This window comes from Phoxinus phoxinus, assembly GCF_949152265.1.
Source record: "Phoxinus phoxinus genome assembly, chromosome: 24".
NCBI classification, from domain to species: Eukaryota; Metazoa; Chordata; class Actinopteri; order Cypriniformes; family Leuciscidae; genus Phoxinus; species Phoxinus phoxinus.
Window position 1 is genome coordinate 4,079,101 of NC_136899.1, and position 16,195 is coordinate 4,095,295.

The 16,195-nt window shown below is 34.6% G+C and overlaps 2 protein-coding genes across 3 annotated transcripts; both read right to left on the minus strand.

The window, feature by feature from the left end:
* Nucleotides 1–1,044: 1,044 nt before the first annotated feature.
* On the minus strand, nucleotides 1,045–9,357 carry grb7 (growth factor receptor bound protein 7). 2 transcript variants are annotated; one of them, XM_079602164.1, is made up of 11 exons: nucleotides 9,060–9,357; nucleotides 6,761–6,905; nucleotides 5,562–5,688; nucleotides 5,134–5,290; nucleotides 3,921–4,042; nucleotides 3,138–3,212; nucleotides 2,916–3,053; nucleotides 2,699–2,809; nucleotides 1,781–1,879; nucleotides 1,609–1,683; nucleotides 1,045–1,425 (listed from the first exon to the last, which is right to left on the minus strand). In XM_079602164.1, exons 2-11 carry the CDS (start codon nucleotides 6,901–6,903, stop codon nucleotides 1,192–1,194), a joined length of 1,281 nt encoding a protein of 426 aa, XP_079458290.1. In that variant the 5' UTR covers nucleotides 6,904–6,905; nucleotides 9,060–9,357; the 3' UTR covers nucleotides 1,045–1,191. The 2 variants fall into 2 exon arrangements, with proteins under 2 accessions (XP_079458290.1, XP_079458289.1); XM_079602163.1 differs by having other exon boundaries at nucleotides 9,064–9,356.
* Nucleotides 9,358–11,449: 2,092 nt separating this feature from the next.
* Nucleotides 11,450–16,067, minus strand: arf2b (ARF GTPase 2b). Its single transcript, XM_079601123.1, has 5 exons — nucleotides 15,855–16,067; nucleotides 14,881–15,036; nucleotides 14,514–14,624; nucleotides 14,247–14,371; nucleotides 11,450–12,491 (listed from the first exon to the last, which is right to left on the minus strand). Exons 2-5 carry the CDS (start codon nucleotides 15,026–15,028, stop codon nucleotides 12,330–12,332), a joined length of 546 nt encoding a protein of 181 aa, XP_079457249.1. The 5' UTR covers nucleotides 15,029–15,036; nucleotides 15,855–16,067; the 3' UTR covers nucleotides 11,450–12,329.
* Between the last annotated feature and the right edge of the window lie 128 nt (nucleotides 16,068–16,195).

The window sequence follows — 16,195 nt, forward strand, 5'->3', positions numbered from 1 at the left end:
CTCCTCCAATAGCTTTTCAGCTTCAGCACGAGACAAGCCCCCGTGGAACCATGGCTGAACCCGATTAACCTCTGTAGACACACACACACACACACACACACACACACAACGATTTGACTAATGAGAGATTCTTTCTTGTTGATTAAATGTTGTATGATGTTGACGTGAGACTCACCGGGGAGACTCACTGGCGTGTGACCGCTGGTGGATAAATTGTGGCGTAATGTTCTCTCTTCTGAAGTACAAAAACACACCATTAAACAAAAATGTCTACATTCATTTAATTTTCATCATTTATTGGAATTTAAATAACTCAGATTGATTTTTAATTGTATAAATGATTTACTTTTAACTTAAAAAGAAAAGAAAAACTTTTATCCAGCAAGGTTAAATCGATCAAAAGTGACAATAAAGAAATGTAAAATGTTACAAAAGATTTATATTTCAAATAAATGCTTTTTCCCCCTATACATCAAAGCATCCTGATTTTTTTTATCACAGCTTCCACAAAAATATGAAGCAGCACAACTTTTTTCAACAATAATAATAATCAGAAATGTTTCTTGAGCAGCAAATCATCATATTAGAATGATTTCTGACTGTAATGTAATGATGCTGAAAATTCAGCTTTGATCACAGGAATAAATTACATTTTAACATATATGCAAATAGAAAACAGTTATTTTAAATTGTAATAATATTTCACAATATTACTGTTTTTACTGTATTTTTGATCAAATAAATGCAGCCTTGGTGAGCAGAATAGACTTCTTTTTTAGAAGTCTAGACTTCGATATATTTTTTCGTTCAAACATTTAGGATTGGTGAAATATTTGAAAGCTTTTAAGGCTTATTTTCATAAGCTGTAAGCCATAATCATCAAAATGATAACAAATAAAGGCTTGAAATATCTCACTTTGCATGGAATGAGTCTATATAATATATTAGTTTCACATTTAAAGTTGAATTACTGAAATAATTAACTTTTGTACGATATTCAAATTTTTCGAGTTTCACCTGTGTGTATATATATATATATATATATATATATATATATATATATGTGCACACATTCTATTATTTACTGAATGTACTGTATATAATAGAATATATCTTAAATATTTTCTATCATTTAAACACTGTCACAGGACAGAAAACTGCTCACACAAATATTATGCAAACTCTTGCTTATTATAAATGCATAACAACTGATCTGGGAGGTGTCCTCAGCGTGTTTCTGCACTGTGTAGCATGAATTCTGTTTACAAAATGGATTTTCATAGTTTCCCTCGAGCACATACACACCCGCCAGACGTGTCCTTCCTCCTGCACTGCATTCTGGGCCTCGTGTGGGTTCTGGATCACTCGTCCGCCGCTCTTCCCTGAAAAATCCATGGCAACCATCGACGACTCCCTGTCTGTAAACTGATGATGGCACAGTGGAGGAAGACAACACGTGTGATGAAGATTTGAAGGGAAGATCAGTGAATAACTTACATTTTCAGTTCCTCACACAAAGCTAACATATGATATCAGAATATAGTGCACGAGTTGTATGGATTATTTTAAGGCTAGGCTTTTTTGGAGATTGAGAGATGTTTACTGTACCTTGGAGTTTTGAAATTTGTGAATATTGATTCTGGACTGGACCAGCTGGTAATTACACTGGAGCTGTTTCCCATGCTAAAACACACACACACACACTCACTCAAATGTCGTTCATTACAGGTTGCAGTTGGAACATTCTTAGCGAGTCTGTGTGTGTTCAATGTTCATGTACCTTAAACAATCTGAAGGCCGTGATCCAGCACGTCCGTCTCTGCTCACTGTCGACACTCATCAGCTTCAAATCCTGACAGCGAAACCTGTCTTTTGAGGCCTAGCACACAAACACATGCACACTTTCATGTTCAAGCATCTACATGAGGAAATACCATAGAATTGTATTGCTGTTATGTAAAGCTAATTATAATTATTACTATAGCATTGACCAATCAGAGCAGAGTAGACTCTTAGAAAGGAGGAGTTTAGAGAGACTGAAACCTTTATTGGACCGTTTCAGACACTGAGAAAAAAGAGCTGATGCTGCAATGCAAAAGTTCATTTATTTAAGTAATTCAACTTAAAAGGTGAAACTAATATATTATATAGACTCATTACATGCAAAGTGAGATATTTCAAGCCTTCATTTGTTATAATTTTGATGATTATGGCAGCTTATGAAAACCCCTAATTCAAAATTAGAATATTGTGAAAGGGTTTTCATAAGCTGTAAACCATAATCATCAAAATTATAACAAATAAAGGCTTGAAATATCTCACTTTGCATGTAATAAGTCTATATAATATATTAGTTTCACCTTTTCAGTTGAATTACTGAAATAAATGAACTTTTGCATGATATTCTAATTTTTCGAGTTTCACCTGTTTTATTATGAGAAAATTCAAGTGTTTTTTGACCTTGGATGCATGTAAACATATCGTTGGAGGCACCAAAACAAAATTAGGAATCTTTAAAATAGCATAATAGGGGCAACTGAATTACTGCGATTAATGATCTTATTGGTCACCGTGAATTCCCTAAAACTAAAAACATTAACTAAAAAAATTAAAGCTAAAAAAACTTGATATGAATAAATACCACACTTCTATATAACTAATACTAAAACAACACTGATTCTCTGTTCCTGTTGCTTACTTTAATGCAGAAGACGTATGGTTCTGGAGCCCCGTAAAGTTTCCGGCCGTTGAAGACTGTAAACACATCCAGATCTTGCAGATCTCCGGCAAACTGCAGGTGTCGAGGTTCCTGCAAACATGCATCCACATTTTATATGTATGTTTATGTGTATTATATACAGTATACCGGAGTCATTTTTCAAACAGAGCGCTGCGTTTGTGTTTGTGTGTGCCACCTTTGATTGCCCTTTGATGGAGAAGTACAGTCCAGACCGCCGTAAAACATAATAGAGTTTCTTCCAGGATTTTTTCCCACCTTCTCTCACATAGAGAAAGTCTTGAATCTCTGGACAGGAACCACACTTCAACAAGTTCTTTTCAAGAAACAGACATTTACTAGTTTTATGAAGACAATCAAATGTGATGTGATGTGATTTAAAAGCTCTAGATCCTCATACCTGCACCAGATCTGATGGTGACGTGCCTTTAGTGACAGCCGCGCTATCAGAGATCATGTGCTCTGGGAAAAATGACTGCATAAAGAAGAAACAAACACTTAAAGGAACACGCCGACTTTTTGGGACTTTAGCTTATTCACCGTATCCCCCAGAGTTAGATAAGTCCATACATACCCTTCTCATCTCCGTGCGTGCCGTAACTCTGTCTGACGCACACACCGCTAGCCTAGCTTAGCACAAAGACTGGAGGTAAATGGCTCCAGCTAGCATACTGCTCCCAATAAGTGACAAAATAACGCCAACATTTTCCTATTTACATGTTGTGATTTGTATAGTCACAGCGTGTACAAATAACAAGGTCACATGAGACACAAATAACAAGGTCACATGAGACACAAATACAAATCACAACATGTAAATAGGAAAATGTTGGCGTTATTTTGTCACTTATTGGGAGGAGTATGCTAGCTGGAGCCATTTACCTCCAGTCTTTGTGCTAAGCTAGGCTAGCGGTGGGTGCGTCAGACAGAGTTACGGCACGCACGGAGATGAGAAGCGTATGTATGGACTTATCTAACTCTGGGTGATACGGTGAATAAGATAAAGTCCCAAAAAGTTGGCGTGTTCCTTTAAAAAACACTTACATTTTCTATTTGACCATCGTCACTCAGAAATGTGTCACAACGTAGAAGTAAAATGGATTGTGATTGTACTTAAAATGGCATCATGCTAAGTGTTGGGTATTTTTTAGACAATTTTCTGGGTGATGAAGAGGCTTCATACCTTGGGTGTTTTGAAGAACTCGTACTTTGCGTAGTTTTTCCGGAAGATCATCTTAGTGTCGCTGTCTTCAGGCCAGGATGACTGTATCTGCACCACAAGCTCATGGTCTTCCAGACAGCGATCTGAAAAAACAAAAAACATCCACGCAATGCCAGTGTGAATGCAAAGGCTCCTACACACTCACAATAACATACAGCACTTCTTTATGTCTGTTGATTACCTACGGTCCTTGAACACAATAGTTCATAAAGAAGGACACTCCTTTTTGAAAGGATTTAAGCTTTTAGTGTGAGAAAAACAAATGAATCAATACATTTCCTGAATTAAATTCAAACAAATTAAATAAAAAAGTATATAAAATATGAATAAATGGTTTAAATGAAATTTAAAATAATTGAATTAAAACTAATTCAATTGAATTAAAAAACGATATAAATATTAAGAAACAAATGGTTGATTTTGTAAAAATCCAATACATTTCTTAAATAAAATTCAAACAAATTACATTACAATTAAACAAATTATATAAAATGTTAAGAAACATTTAAAGTATTTAAATTCTCTGAGTTTAGAAGAAAAAAAAAATCTTTTGTGGACTTCAATTAATATTAGAGTTATTAAATTAAACTAATTATTAACCACATTTTCTATCAATTAAACTGTCCTACATAAACTTTATTGACATCAGACATAACAAAATGTAATTTCTGAAACCAAAGGTTCATCAAACCCAACAACACCTGTCAAAAGCACAACTAAAGCTATTATAAAAGCCTGTATAACACGTTTGGTTGGGTTGTTGCTTTCAGTGCTATTTTTCACACAACAGCCCGTGGCCAGATTTCTCTCAGCAAAGATTCAATTTAAAAACACAATTACACATGTCAGTTTTTTATTTTAGAAACAAGCTGGCATTTGAGAAGGCATTTAGTGGATTTTGTCCAAACAATGAGTCATGAATGTGCAATGAACAAAATCTAAAACACTAGAAGGTCATTTATTTTGCAGTGAAAAATCAAGTGAATGTAAACAACAGAGTGCATGCAAAGCAGCATCCCACTGTTTTACAATTCAAACCTTTCTAGGTGAATTATGCCCTTTTACATTGCATTATGAAAGTATTTGCGTTAAGTTCAATTATGGGAGATCACAGGAGAGTAGTGCAAGTGTATCGGTAATTGCATTGTTGTTTAGTACCGTCCTCATATCTTACCCAGGCCCAAAGCCGAGTGATGTTCAATGAGGGCCCAGCTCTCCTCGTCCATACAGTGGATGCTCTGCGCTAACATCCGACAAACAGCATGTGCTGTCACTCCAGACGACACCAAGATCGAACGGCTGTGTTTGTCGTCCCCGAAAATCCGAATCACCTATGGATACACACACACACAAGAAGCTCATCATTAATCTGTCAGATGCAAACAAATGCATCTGACATTTCATGTGTCAATTTGTTTAAGCTCATTCCCTTTTTTGAGTTCCAAAGAAAGTGAGTTTTTCTTGAGAAGGCTCAACGAACAGTTATGCGTTCGTGGACATGCACGTTGTTTTTTCTCCAGAAAAATGGCGTGTCATAACAACTGTCATCTAATATAATTCCTCCCACAGGTGTCACCGATTAAAGCATTCACCCATGCTTACATATGTGAGGCTTTTAGAGCCGAGAGATCCGCTCAGCACCGGGGAATGCTTCGGACTGCACAGCTCCGGAAACGGATTGGGAATCAAAGGTGCAGATGAAGCTCGAAATTCTTCTTTTGATGGAAAACTAGAATCACAAGATGCACATAATTAGAAAGCATCACGGACATGTCAACACATTTTATTTCCGTGATCACATGACATATATACAGTACCACCAAAAAAGGTTTAAGTTTTTTTTTTTCATTAAAAAAAAGTCAAGTCATTAAAAGCAAGCAAGGTGTACAAATAAAGTAAACTGGGTCAATCTTGCTTTCATGATGACTTTCACTTTATCTTGGAATGCTTATGAGCTATTACAAAAGTAAAAAAAAATATATATATATGAAATGAAATGATTTGTGTAAAAACTAATTAAATCAACAAAATGACATCTTTAAAAGATACTTGGAACTGTTTGAAACTGTTTAGACACTATTGCTAGTTATAAAATAACATAACATAACATAACATAATAACAAATATTCACAATAAGACCAGGAATGTTTAGTAAAAGTAAGTTGTCAATCTTGATTCCATGTTGACATTAAATTCAACTTGGAACTGCTTATAAAAATTTACTATAGTTTATATTATATTATATTATATAATTATATAATAAAGTAATTTATACTAAATGAAATAATAATTGATGTAAAAATTTAAATAAAAAATAAAACAGTTTACCGTACTTTTAGACACTATTTCTACAGTAATAAAATAAAAAACAAAACCAGCAATGTGTACACATACTCAAGTAAATATGTCAATATTGATTTTATGTTGACTTGGAACTGCTTATAAACTATTGCAAGTTTAAGAGAAAAGAAAAGAAAAGAAAAAACAAACAATTTTTTTTTTAATACAAAAAGAAATCACAATAAGACCAGTAATATGTACTAATAAATTAGACACAATCTAAACTTTAAATTAAACTTGGAGCGGTTTATAAACTTGCTATGGTTGGCAAAAATGTGAATTTATTTAAATAGTATTTAATAAAATTAATTATTAAAGTAATTTATATTCAATTAAATAAAATTATTTATAAAAATAAGAATTACATCATTGGTGTTTATTTATTTGTACTATTGTAGGTCAGTTTGTATTTTTAAGAACATTTTCAACCAATACAATCAACACCAAGTGCCACAAGTTACCTGTGGGTGTTTGTCATGGCCAGAGGGATCGATCGAGGTGTTGACATCTGAAGGTTTGGGGAGGATGGAGGACATTTGACAGACACTGAATCACTGATTTTCTGAAGAAACTCGTCCTCTAATGTGCTACAGTCTTTCTCCATCACTGCAGAGAGACACACCACAAACACAAACACTGATTTCTGTACTACTGCCACTTTACACCAAACACGTGCTGCAAGACTCGTTTTGAACATTTTTTGTACAAAAACAAACCTTCTTTGAACAAAAAAACATTTTTTCCTAAGTACCGTACTAAGTTAATCTCCCTTCCCAAAAATAGATCTTTACTCAACACGGCAGAACCTGATTTTCAGCCAATAACACCGAGAGAACAATGACGTGTCAATGATGTGTAAGCGAGTGTTTAAGTTACACCTTTCACAATTGTTTCTTATTAATCTTTCACTGGCTGTTGCTAAAGGAGACAGAATTGTTGACTGTGTCTGATCACACAAGAACTTGTGAACCAGGAATCTGGCACTGAAACTCAACCATTCACCTCTTAAACCAGCAAACACACACACACACACACACACACACACACACACACACACACACACCATAATAAACAAATGCTTGTCAACACACATCTCAGCAGGGCAAAGTGCTCTGACGTAAAAAAAGCAAATCAACCGATCGATCACGCGTTCATGTAATTCATGCAACTACACAAAGAAATCACACACAATTCCTGTATTTTCTGTATCTAACACACTCGAACACTATCTTGCACCTGTCAAATTAAAAGGGTGATGTCATTCTCGGGCAAATAAGGCTCAATTGTCCATGAACAAAGCTGAAGGCTCTACTTACGTCAAAAAACAAAGGTGGGAAACCACACAGACCCCATTTTCATGTTCAAAGAGAAACGAGGATTTGTGGATTTCTCCTAAACGTGACTCAGAAACCAGGAGACTAGCAGTTCAGAGAGGTTGCATGTTGAACAAAGTCAATGTGGCACACAAACAACAGGTTGGAGAAGTGAAAGCAAGTGCAAGCAGTCACACACACCTGTCGCTACGACGTACGCTATAAGTATAATATAGCCGATAGCAGGACTATAATATCGTTTAATGTAGCATTGCTCGACAAAGGATGAGAACAACTGGTTTTCATCAAAAAAAGTAAACAAAATTAAATTACTACTCAATTCAGTTATTCAGTGTAACATCCATGAAACAAATAATACTCAATATTCTAGAGCAGTTTTACACAACTTTTTTTCTCTCTCTTTTTAATTTACGGTAATGGCCAAAGAGAGAATTGACATATTTACCATTTATTCAAATTATGAAAAATGTGTTAAAGATTTTGTAAGCATATTGCATAGTTATGTTTGGAGTCAATGTTTTATTTTGCTATAATGCATAATTTTGATCCAGGTTGTCAAACAAAGAAATTAAGAACAAGAGAGAACCTACGAAACTAATTATGTTGTAAACAATGTAATAAAACCTGAAGCTATAGCCTAGTTTACCCCTTTTATGCCAAAAACACGTCAGATAAATACCTTAACCAAGTGTTTTGTTCTTCCCTTATATTTAAAAAATATAAAATATTTCCCTCATATTTTGATGGTTTAATCAAACTTTAAAACAAATCCTCTCTAGACATCTCTTTTGGCCACTAATATATGTCATATTGGATATTATTTAACATTATCATTAATATTAGGCTATTAAAGTCACTAAACTTATTTTTTAAAGACCAATTATCACTATATTACGTAATAAAACCCACACGAACAAGCTTGCACACACTGTATCTTTAGTAATTGCCAATTTTCATTAGCAATGTTTATGTTTTATGTCTTCTCCATTCTTTTCACTGTTCTAAATGTAGACCTAAAAACAGTAGTATTTGTCAACATTTATGGTATTCGTACTAACTAAAAAGTACCATGGTATTACCATGCATCCTAAAGTACCATGAATTACGTAAATTGGACCACAATTTGACATTGAAATTATTTTTATTGAATTAACCCAGTCATTCATTGACATGGTTTATAAAGTAGCCTACCGTTGAAGCGTATTATAGCAGTTGTGTAATCAGAACTCAAGCAAAACATAATTATTCTCACTAACCTTTGAATATACAATTAGGACATGTATTTATGAACAGCTCAGGGTCACAATTTAGATCATGAATCGGAGACTTGAACGGTTAACAGTTTGGTTTCTGTTATGAGATGTTGACATGCAGAGCCATAAGTGTAATGCAAAACAGTGTAATAATACAAGTGTAAAAGGCTCACCTACATGTACACTGTCCACTTGTTGTTGTTATTGAACTCTGGTATCAGTTCACGGCGACACAAGCTGAAGTTGTAGTGTTTGTAGAGTTTCTCATGCAGTCCAGCCGGCATGAGTAACATCGTCTTTACTCCCGTCGAGTTTCGTGTGAAAACAGAAAACACCTCACACGTGGGCGGAGCTCACGAACACACACACACACACACAGCTGCAGGAAGGGCAGGTAAAGTTCATGCCTACACACACCTAACAGACAGGTTGGTGATGAGGTCATGCTGGTCCTTCTACTTACGCAAACTGGGTGCTTCAACTTGATTTTTGTCATTTCCTTTTAGATTATTATTTTTTTTAAAGAGAGAGTTCACCGAAAATGATCATTCTGTCATCATTCATTTACTCACCTTCGTGTCAATCCAAACCTGATACAGGGCCTATACTAACTTTTTGCCACACCTGCCAATGGCCAGTGACTTAAAGGGATAATTCACCCAAAAATTAAAAGTCTTTCGATATTTATTCCCTTATTATGTTGTTCCAAACCTGTATGAGTTTCTTCTGTTGAACACAAAAGAAGACATTTTGAAGAATGTTGGTAACCACAGACCGCTTCATTGACTTCCATAGTATTTTTTTCTCCTAGGTAAATCAATGGCTCCATCAACTATCTTTGTTTACCAACATTCTTTCTTTTTCTTTGTCCTTTTTTGTTTGATTAACATTAAAAACACAGACAGTAGCAAAATGGCTACCGTCACTTTAAGAACGAATGCACAGAATAGACATACTGACACACATTTCGTTTATATTTTACGTTCACTTATACACAACCTAGCTAGGCTATATGTTTAGTAGGATACACACTTTTTTTCTTTACATTATTTTGTGTGAATTTGAATTTGTCCGCTCACGTGCAAGAAGACATGAAAGAGCTCAGTTTAGTTTAGCTTTATGGGCACGCGCACACACAAAACTTTCCACACAGCGCGCGAGTAACAAAATTAGCTTTATTGTATGGACAAAATTAAATATTCTTTAAAATATCTTCTGTGTTCCACAAAATAAAGTCATACATGTTTGGAACGACATGAGGGTGTTTCAATTATTAGAGAATTATCATTTTGAGTGAACTAGCCTATCCCTTAAAAGTTGTCCTTTTGGCAAATTAATAATAATTATATTGAATTATGTCTGTCATCTACGGAAATTAGAAGAAAACATCTCTAACATAAAGCCATAAACGTGCTTAGTGACACACCTTGGCCATGTCATAAGTTGAATCACGGAGCAATCATTTCAAATTCAAAAATGAGGAAAAAATTTATGAGAAAAAAATGACTCATTACAATTCCATTCCAAAATATTTTTTATGCAGAATATGAATTGTAGTAAACATTAATATTTGTAGTCAACAAAATATTTATATACCTGGATAGATTAGTTTTTAACCTGTCATTAAGAAAATATTATATAAATTTCAAAATAACAATACAGTGCAAAACCTGTTTTATCATAAATAAATTCTTACCTTTCTCATGGGCAGCTGTATATCATGAGCTCTTTCTAAATATATCATGTCATAAAAATAATTCAGTTTACACAACGACAACAAATCTGTTATTTAAAAAAAATCCTTAGAAAAATGTACCATGGTAACCATATTTTACCAGCTATTGTAACTATTAATTTAATATGGGATCCAAATTAAACAATATAAAAATGTCTCAAATTCTGCCTAGCCATTTAATGTTTGTGGCTAATGCCAATACCATTAAGTATTTTGGTGAAAACCATGGTACATTTTTCAATAACTATTTTTAACATTAATAATAATTAGAAATGAAATCAGCATATCAGAATGAGTTCTGAAGGATCATGTGACACTGAAGACTGGAGTAATGATGCTGAAAGTTCAGCTTTGGTCACAGGAATAAATTACATTTTAAAATATAAATAATAAATTCAAATAGAAAACTGTTATTTTAAATTGTAATAATATTTCATAGTGGGCATAAGACACTTCTTTCAAAAACATAAATCTTACCGACTAATAATTTCTTTACTGTTATTTTTGATTAAAAAAAAAATGTCTTACTGACCCCAAACTTCTGAAAGGTTATGTACCTTGTTACAATGCTGCAAAGCTATTCAAATAATCATTACAATGAATGTTTAGCTAAACTCTAGCTTTGTCTGTAGTTAGCTTATAAAAGATCAAACAAATCGGTGGACATCATTATTGTAGACCCTAGATTTAGAAGAAACCTCTGACCTACAAAACTCAATTTCACTTGATCAACTCAAGACACGGGATACTAAACTTCAGTCTGAAACCTGACGTCTTCACACCACACAAGAGTCACCAGGAAGCACGTAATAAACATAACGAAGCATATAATATATGATGTTTTTTTAATTCAAATCAAATCCAACAATTTGGTGGTAGGGGGAATGTTCAGCAGTCTGTGATTGTGCTCGGGGTTTGAGTGGCGGCTGGAAACAGGTAGTGTACAGTAGGAAACCAGAGATCTGCCCACAACTCCACTACCCACATTCGGACACGTTCACAAATTAAAACATGGACCTGAAGAGCCGAAAATAAAACAGCCTGATTTTCAAATGACTAAAAAAGAACGATCAAGGACGGTGGTGGAGGGAATCTGAGCGAATCGATCCTCACCTGATACAGGTTACAATGCATTTTTTTCCTAAAGATACAGGGCAGGTTTTTAATCTCAATTTAAAGCTCTATGTCTAAAGTGTACATGTTGTATATCAGCAGGCCTGTAATACTGGCGCAGGAGAGGTTATCTGGTTATCGCAGTGAACGTTCATTACCGAAACCCTTGGTTCTTTCTTCGCCATGTGAAAACCACGCGTGGTGCAGTATGGAGCAAAAACAACAAGAGTCGTATTACAGTTTGTGAGGAGAAACGAGAAGAGGAGATGTGTGTGTATAAAAGGCACGCCAGGGGTCATTCCCAAACCAAGCAAACAGACAGAAAAGCCTTCATACACACATGAAACGATACATTCTTGCTAACGTGCATACTAAAGATAGACGCTTCACTATGCACATACACACACACACACACACAGTCTGAATCAGCAATGCCCAAACCTAAACAAATGAGAGGGAGGACATGGGATACTGAGTTCAGTCAAAGTCTGGGTCAGTACTGTAGCTGTGTGTGTCTCGCTCTCTCATACATACACACACCCATTCACACAACAACAAACACACACACACACAGATTTGGAGGCTGTAGACTAGCTCATTTCTGATTCTTCAACTGATTGGAGAGCCAGTCCAGCCCCTCGTAGAGCCCGTCTCCACTGGTGGCGCAGGTGGCCTGGATGTACCAGTTACGATGACGGAGGGCGTGAAGGCCCAGTTTATCTGTGATCTCAGCTGCGTTCATGGCATTGGGAAGGTCCTGTGAGGGAGAGGAGACAAATCCAATCAGAGATTCAAAGCCCACCACACAACAGACGCATCAATCATGTCAAATCAGCATGAAATGGCTTTCACAACCTATTTGATCTATGTAGTGGGACATATTTTCACAAGACTGTGAAAAGCAACCCCATATTTTTTGATACTTTTATTTATTTATTTAAACCTCAAACCCCCAAGCATTAATATTCATGATGATTTTTTTTTTCATGATGAGTCTTTAGGAAGCCATTTTGTTTGCATTAGGGTATAATTTTGACAAACGTTGCCAGATTGCCATGCTGGGCATTTAGGGTCGCAAAATGCAATCTTTTTTCCTTTTTTTTTTTTTTAACACCAAGTATCCACAATTCAGCGCACAAATGTATTTGAAAATAATCATCCTTTATTTAAATATTATAAAAAAAATGTGTTAAAGATTTTGTAAGCATTATGTATATTTGTGCTTGGAGTCAATTGTTTTTTTGTGATAACACAATTAAATATGCCAAATTGTGCCAAAATAATTTTTGGCCAAACTATCGTACAAAGAAATTATGAACATGCAAAAACAAGAGAGAACCAACAAAATATTAATAACTGAGGTAACTACATCAGTTAACATGAACTAACAATGAAAAATATTTCTAAAGCATTTATTAATCTCGGTTAATCTCAACATTCTGTAAACAATTAAAAAATCAAAAGTCATATCTGTTAACATTAGCCTAGTTAATGAAGAATTTTTATTCATTAATGTTAACAAAGATTAATAAGTACTGGAACAAAATATTACTCATTGCTAGTTAACACATTAACTGAATGGAACCTTTTGCAAAGTGTTACTAAAATATATAAAAAATTGATTTCGTATTTTGATCGAAATTGTAGAAATTGTAGTATGCCCTCCGGACATCACTTTTGGCCACCAGTAAGGATACAGTCATGGAAAATATAAATACTGTTTAAAAAAATATGCACATCAAAGCATATTCTAAATATAATGTAATAATCTTTATATATCTTAATAAATAAAAAACGTTATATCGATGAGACACCAATGATGATGAAAAGGCTCAGAAAACACCTGACAAAATATGAATAATTTTTTGTCATTTACTGAAAACCATATAAAAAAAAAGTGTCACCCCTATTGCACTGCCCAAAATGGTCTCAAACTTATATGTTTAAAATGTCATATATACATATGAAACTAGATCACTAGATGTATAGAAATAAAAACATATTAGTTGTCAAATACTTACTTTGTAAACCGATAAATTTGTTCCAAAAGTGTTAAGAATTGCATCAGCTACTGATGTTTTTTATTTTGTTTTTTTTTACCCATATTTAGTTTAAGTTCGGTATTGTTTAATTTGCTACTATATTTAATTGCGTTATACATATGTACGCTGGGTCTCTGGGGGTTAACCTGTTTTTAATGTAGTTTAGATTGTATTTATATACATGTCATTTTTTAAGATGAGAATATCATGCAACCTGTCCATGTTGGCATCGGTCCAAACTGACAAGCATCTGAATTTGACCAGTTGAATTTGTGCCAAAATACTGTAGCGTTTGATTGCCAATAACAAAAAGGGTAGCATTTTCTTCACTTTTTAAAGCAGACAAGTCAATGCATCTCAGCATCATGACTATGCATGACAATATGGTTAGTTGCTTTTATTATTTGCATGTAATATTGTTTCAAAGAGCCCTGGAGAGATGGGCAATACTGCCCATAAGTGATGCTCACCTGTTTGTTTGCAAAAACGAGAAGAACGGCCTCACGCAACTCGTCTTCAGCTAACATTCTTGTCAACTCCTCCCTGGCTTCATTAACTCGTTCCCTGTCATTACTATCAACTACGAAGATCAGACCTGCCAACAGGAATATCAGGAAAATTATTACAATAAGAATTGTTGAACATGATTTTATAACATTGTAAATTCTCAGGCAAATTTGCGTCTGTCCATTTTTACAGCAAAATACAATCATTTTGATTGTTTTTAGCTCTCATACCTTGAGTGTTCTGGAAGTAGTGCCTCCAAAGTGGCCTGATTTTATCTTGGCCACCAACATCCCAAACCGTGAAACTGATATTCTTATACTCTACCGTTTCTACATTAAAACCTGCAGGAGAAAAGATGGAAAATAAATAAATAACTATAAAGCTTGGGCATTACACACACAAATTCAACACGCATTCAGGAAAACACAGCAGATAGTGTGAGTGAAAGTAGCAACGTTGAGATGGGAACAAAAGAGTTTTGTGCAACATGATGCACAAGTCAAGGTCAAACTGTGAGAAAAATGTGAGAAATCAGGACATCAAACACTGCCAAAAACAAATAACAGATGTAAAAACAGATGACGTCTTCAGCCGTACCGATAGTGGGAATGGTGGTAACTATTTCTCCCAGCTTGAGTTTGTACAGGATGGTGGTTTTACCGGCGGCATCAAGACCAACCATGAGGATTCTCATCTCCTTCTTCCCGAATAAACCCTTAAACAGGTTTGCAAAGACATTCCCCATACTTTACACTGCAAAATTAAGATAAACATTTTTTAATTATACATCACACAAGATACATGAACTATATGCATTTCAATGCTTCGACTTTAATTCAAAAGCACCATTTTAAAGCAACACCATGTAATGTTTATGATGCAAGGTCTTATGATATACAAACAAAGTCATACATTTTCATAAAAGTTCGCAGGATAAAAAATCTTGCCTGATAATATACAACAGATTTTTATTTTTTAATGAATCAAAGTATACAAAGACAAACATCATATATCTTGGACACTACTCTTCAAAGCAATGTTAATTATTCACAATAACACTTAAAATATGCCTGTCATTTAAAAGGCTGTTTATTATAAAATATAAAGCACATTTTGTGAATAAATGCCTAATAAAATGAACAAACACAGGTTGTGGCAGACTGTCAATGCGTACATATTTAATCCTAAGGTTTATTCAATTACTTTAAGGCTTAAAACTAAGATTAATTTAATCATATTTAAAATGCATTCTAATTGCGACAAGCCCTGTTATAATAGCAGTTTAGCTAGCTTCGTCAACACTGTTAACCACGAACAATTTAAAGATGATTTTATAGACAGTTTTAAGTTATAATACATAATATTTGAGGCGTGTTTTTCTCAAAATGATTTTATGGACCAATCATCTTTAGCAGATTAGCCGACTAGCTACATACAAGATAAGAGCAAGCAGCTGGTACTTCAAATGACAAATTTAATCATTTGAAAACGGATTAATAAATGACTAATTAGCTTAACGTAATCGTTAATAAATGAACATGTTTATCATGAAGACAGCGGAAAAAAATCACCTCTAAACCGGGGCTTCTCGAGCTTTATATCTCCACTGCTGTAGCGCACCGCTATCAATGCAAAATGGCGTATGTTGCAACTCAACGCACCGGCTAGACAGGTCCCGCCCACCACATAAAACGGTCCAATCAGGTAATGAGAACAATGCAGAGTCCCGCCTTCTAGAAGTGGGCGCCAATCAGAAGGACCGACAGATCCGGTTGGATTTGGGAAATGAGGAAGTAAGAACTTCCGATCTATTGTAGTGAGTGTACACGCCTTAGTTTACATTTCATAGCACTACAATAGCGTTTATTTTCATGCACAAAATATATGTATTTTATATAAAGGTATTGAGTAT

Bases quoted from the DNA above. Each gene is read 5' to 3' on its own strand.
- grb7 (XM_079602164.1), bottom strand. From the start codon at position 6,903: ATGGAGAAAGACTGTAGCACATTAGAGGACGAGTTTCTTCAGAAAATC. The intron at 5,291-5,561 runs GTAAGCATGGGT...GTGTATCCATAG, and splicing joins GCTCTAAAAGCCTCACATAT to GTGATTCGGATTTTCGGGGA. The intron at 2,810-2,915 runs GTGGCACACACA...GCATGTTTGCAG, and splicing joins CCATCAAAGGGCAATCAAAG to GAACCTCGACACCTGCAGTT.
- arf2b (XM_079601123.1), bottom strand. From the start codon at position 15,028: ATGGGGAATGTCTTTGCAAACCTGTTTAAGGGTTTATTCGGGAAGAAG. The intron at 14,625-14,880 runs GTACGGCTGAAG...TTTCTCCTGCAG, and splicing joins TACCACCATTCCCACTATCG to GTTTTAATGTAGAAACGGTA. The intron at 12,492-14,246 runs GTGAGCATCACT...TCTCCCTCACAG, and splicing joins TCGTTTTTGCAAACAAACAG to GACCTTCCCAATGCCATGAA.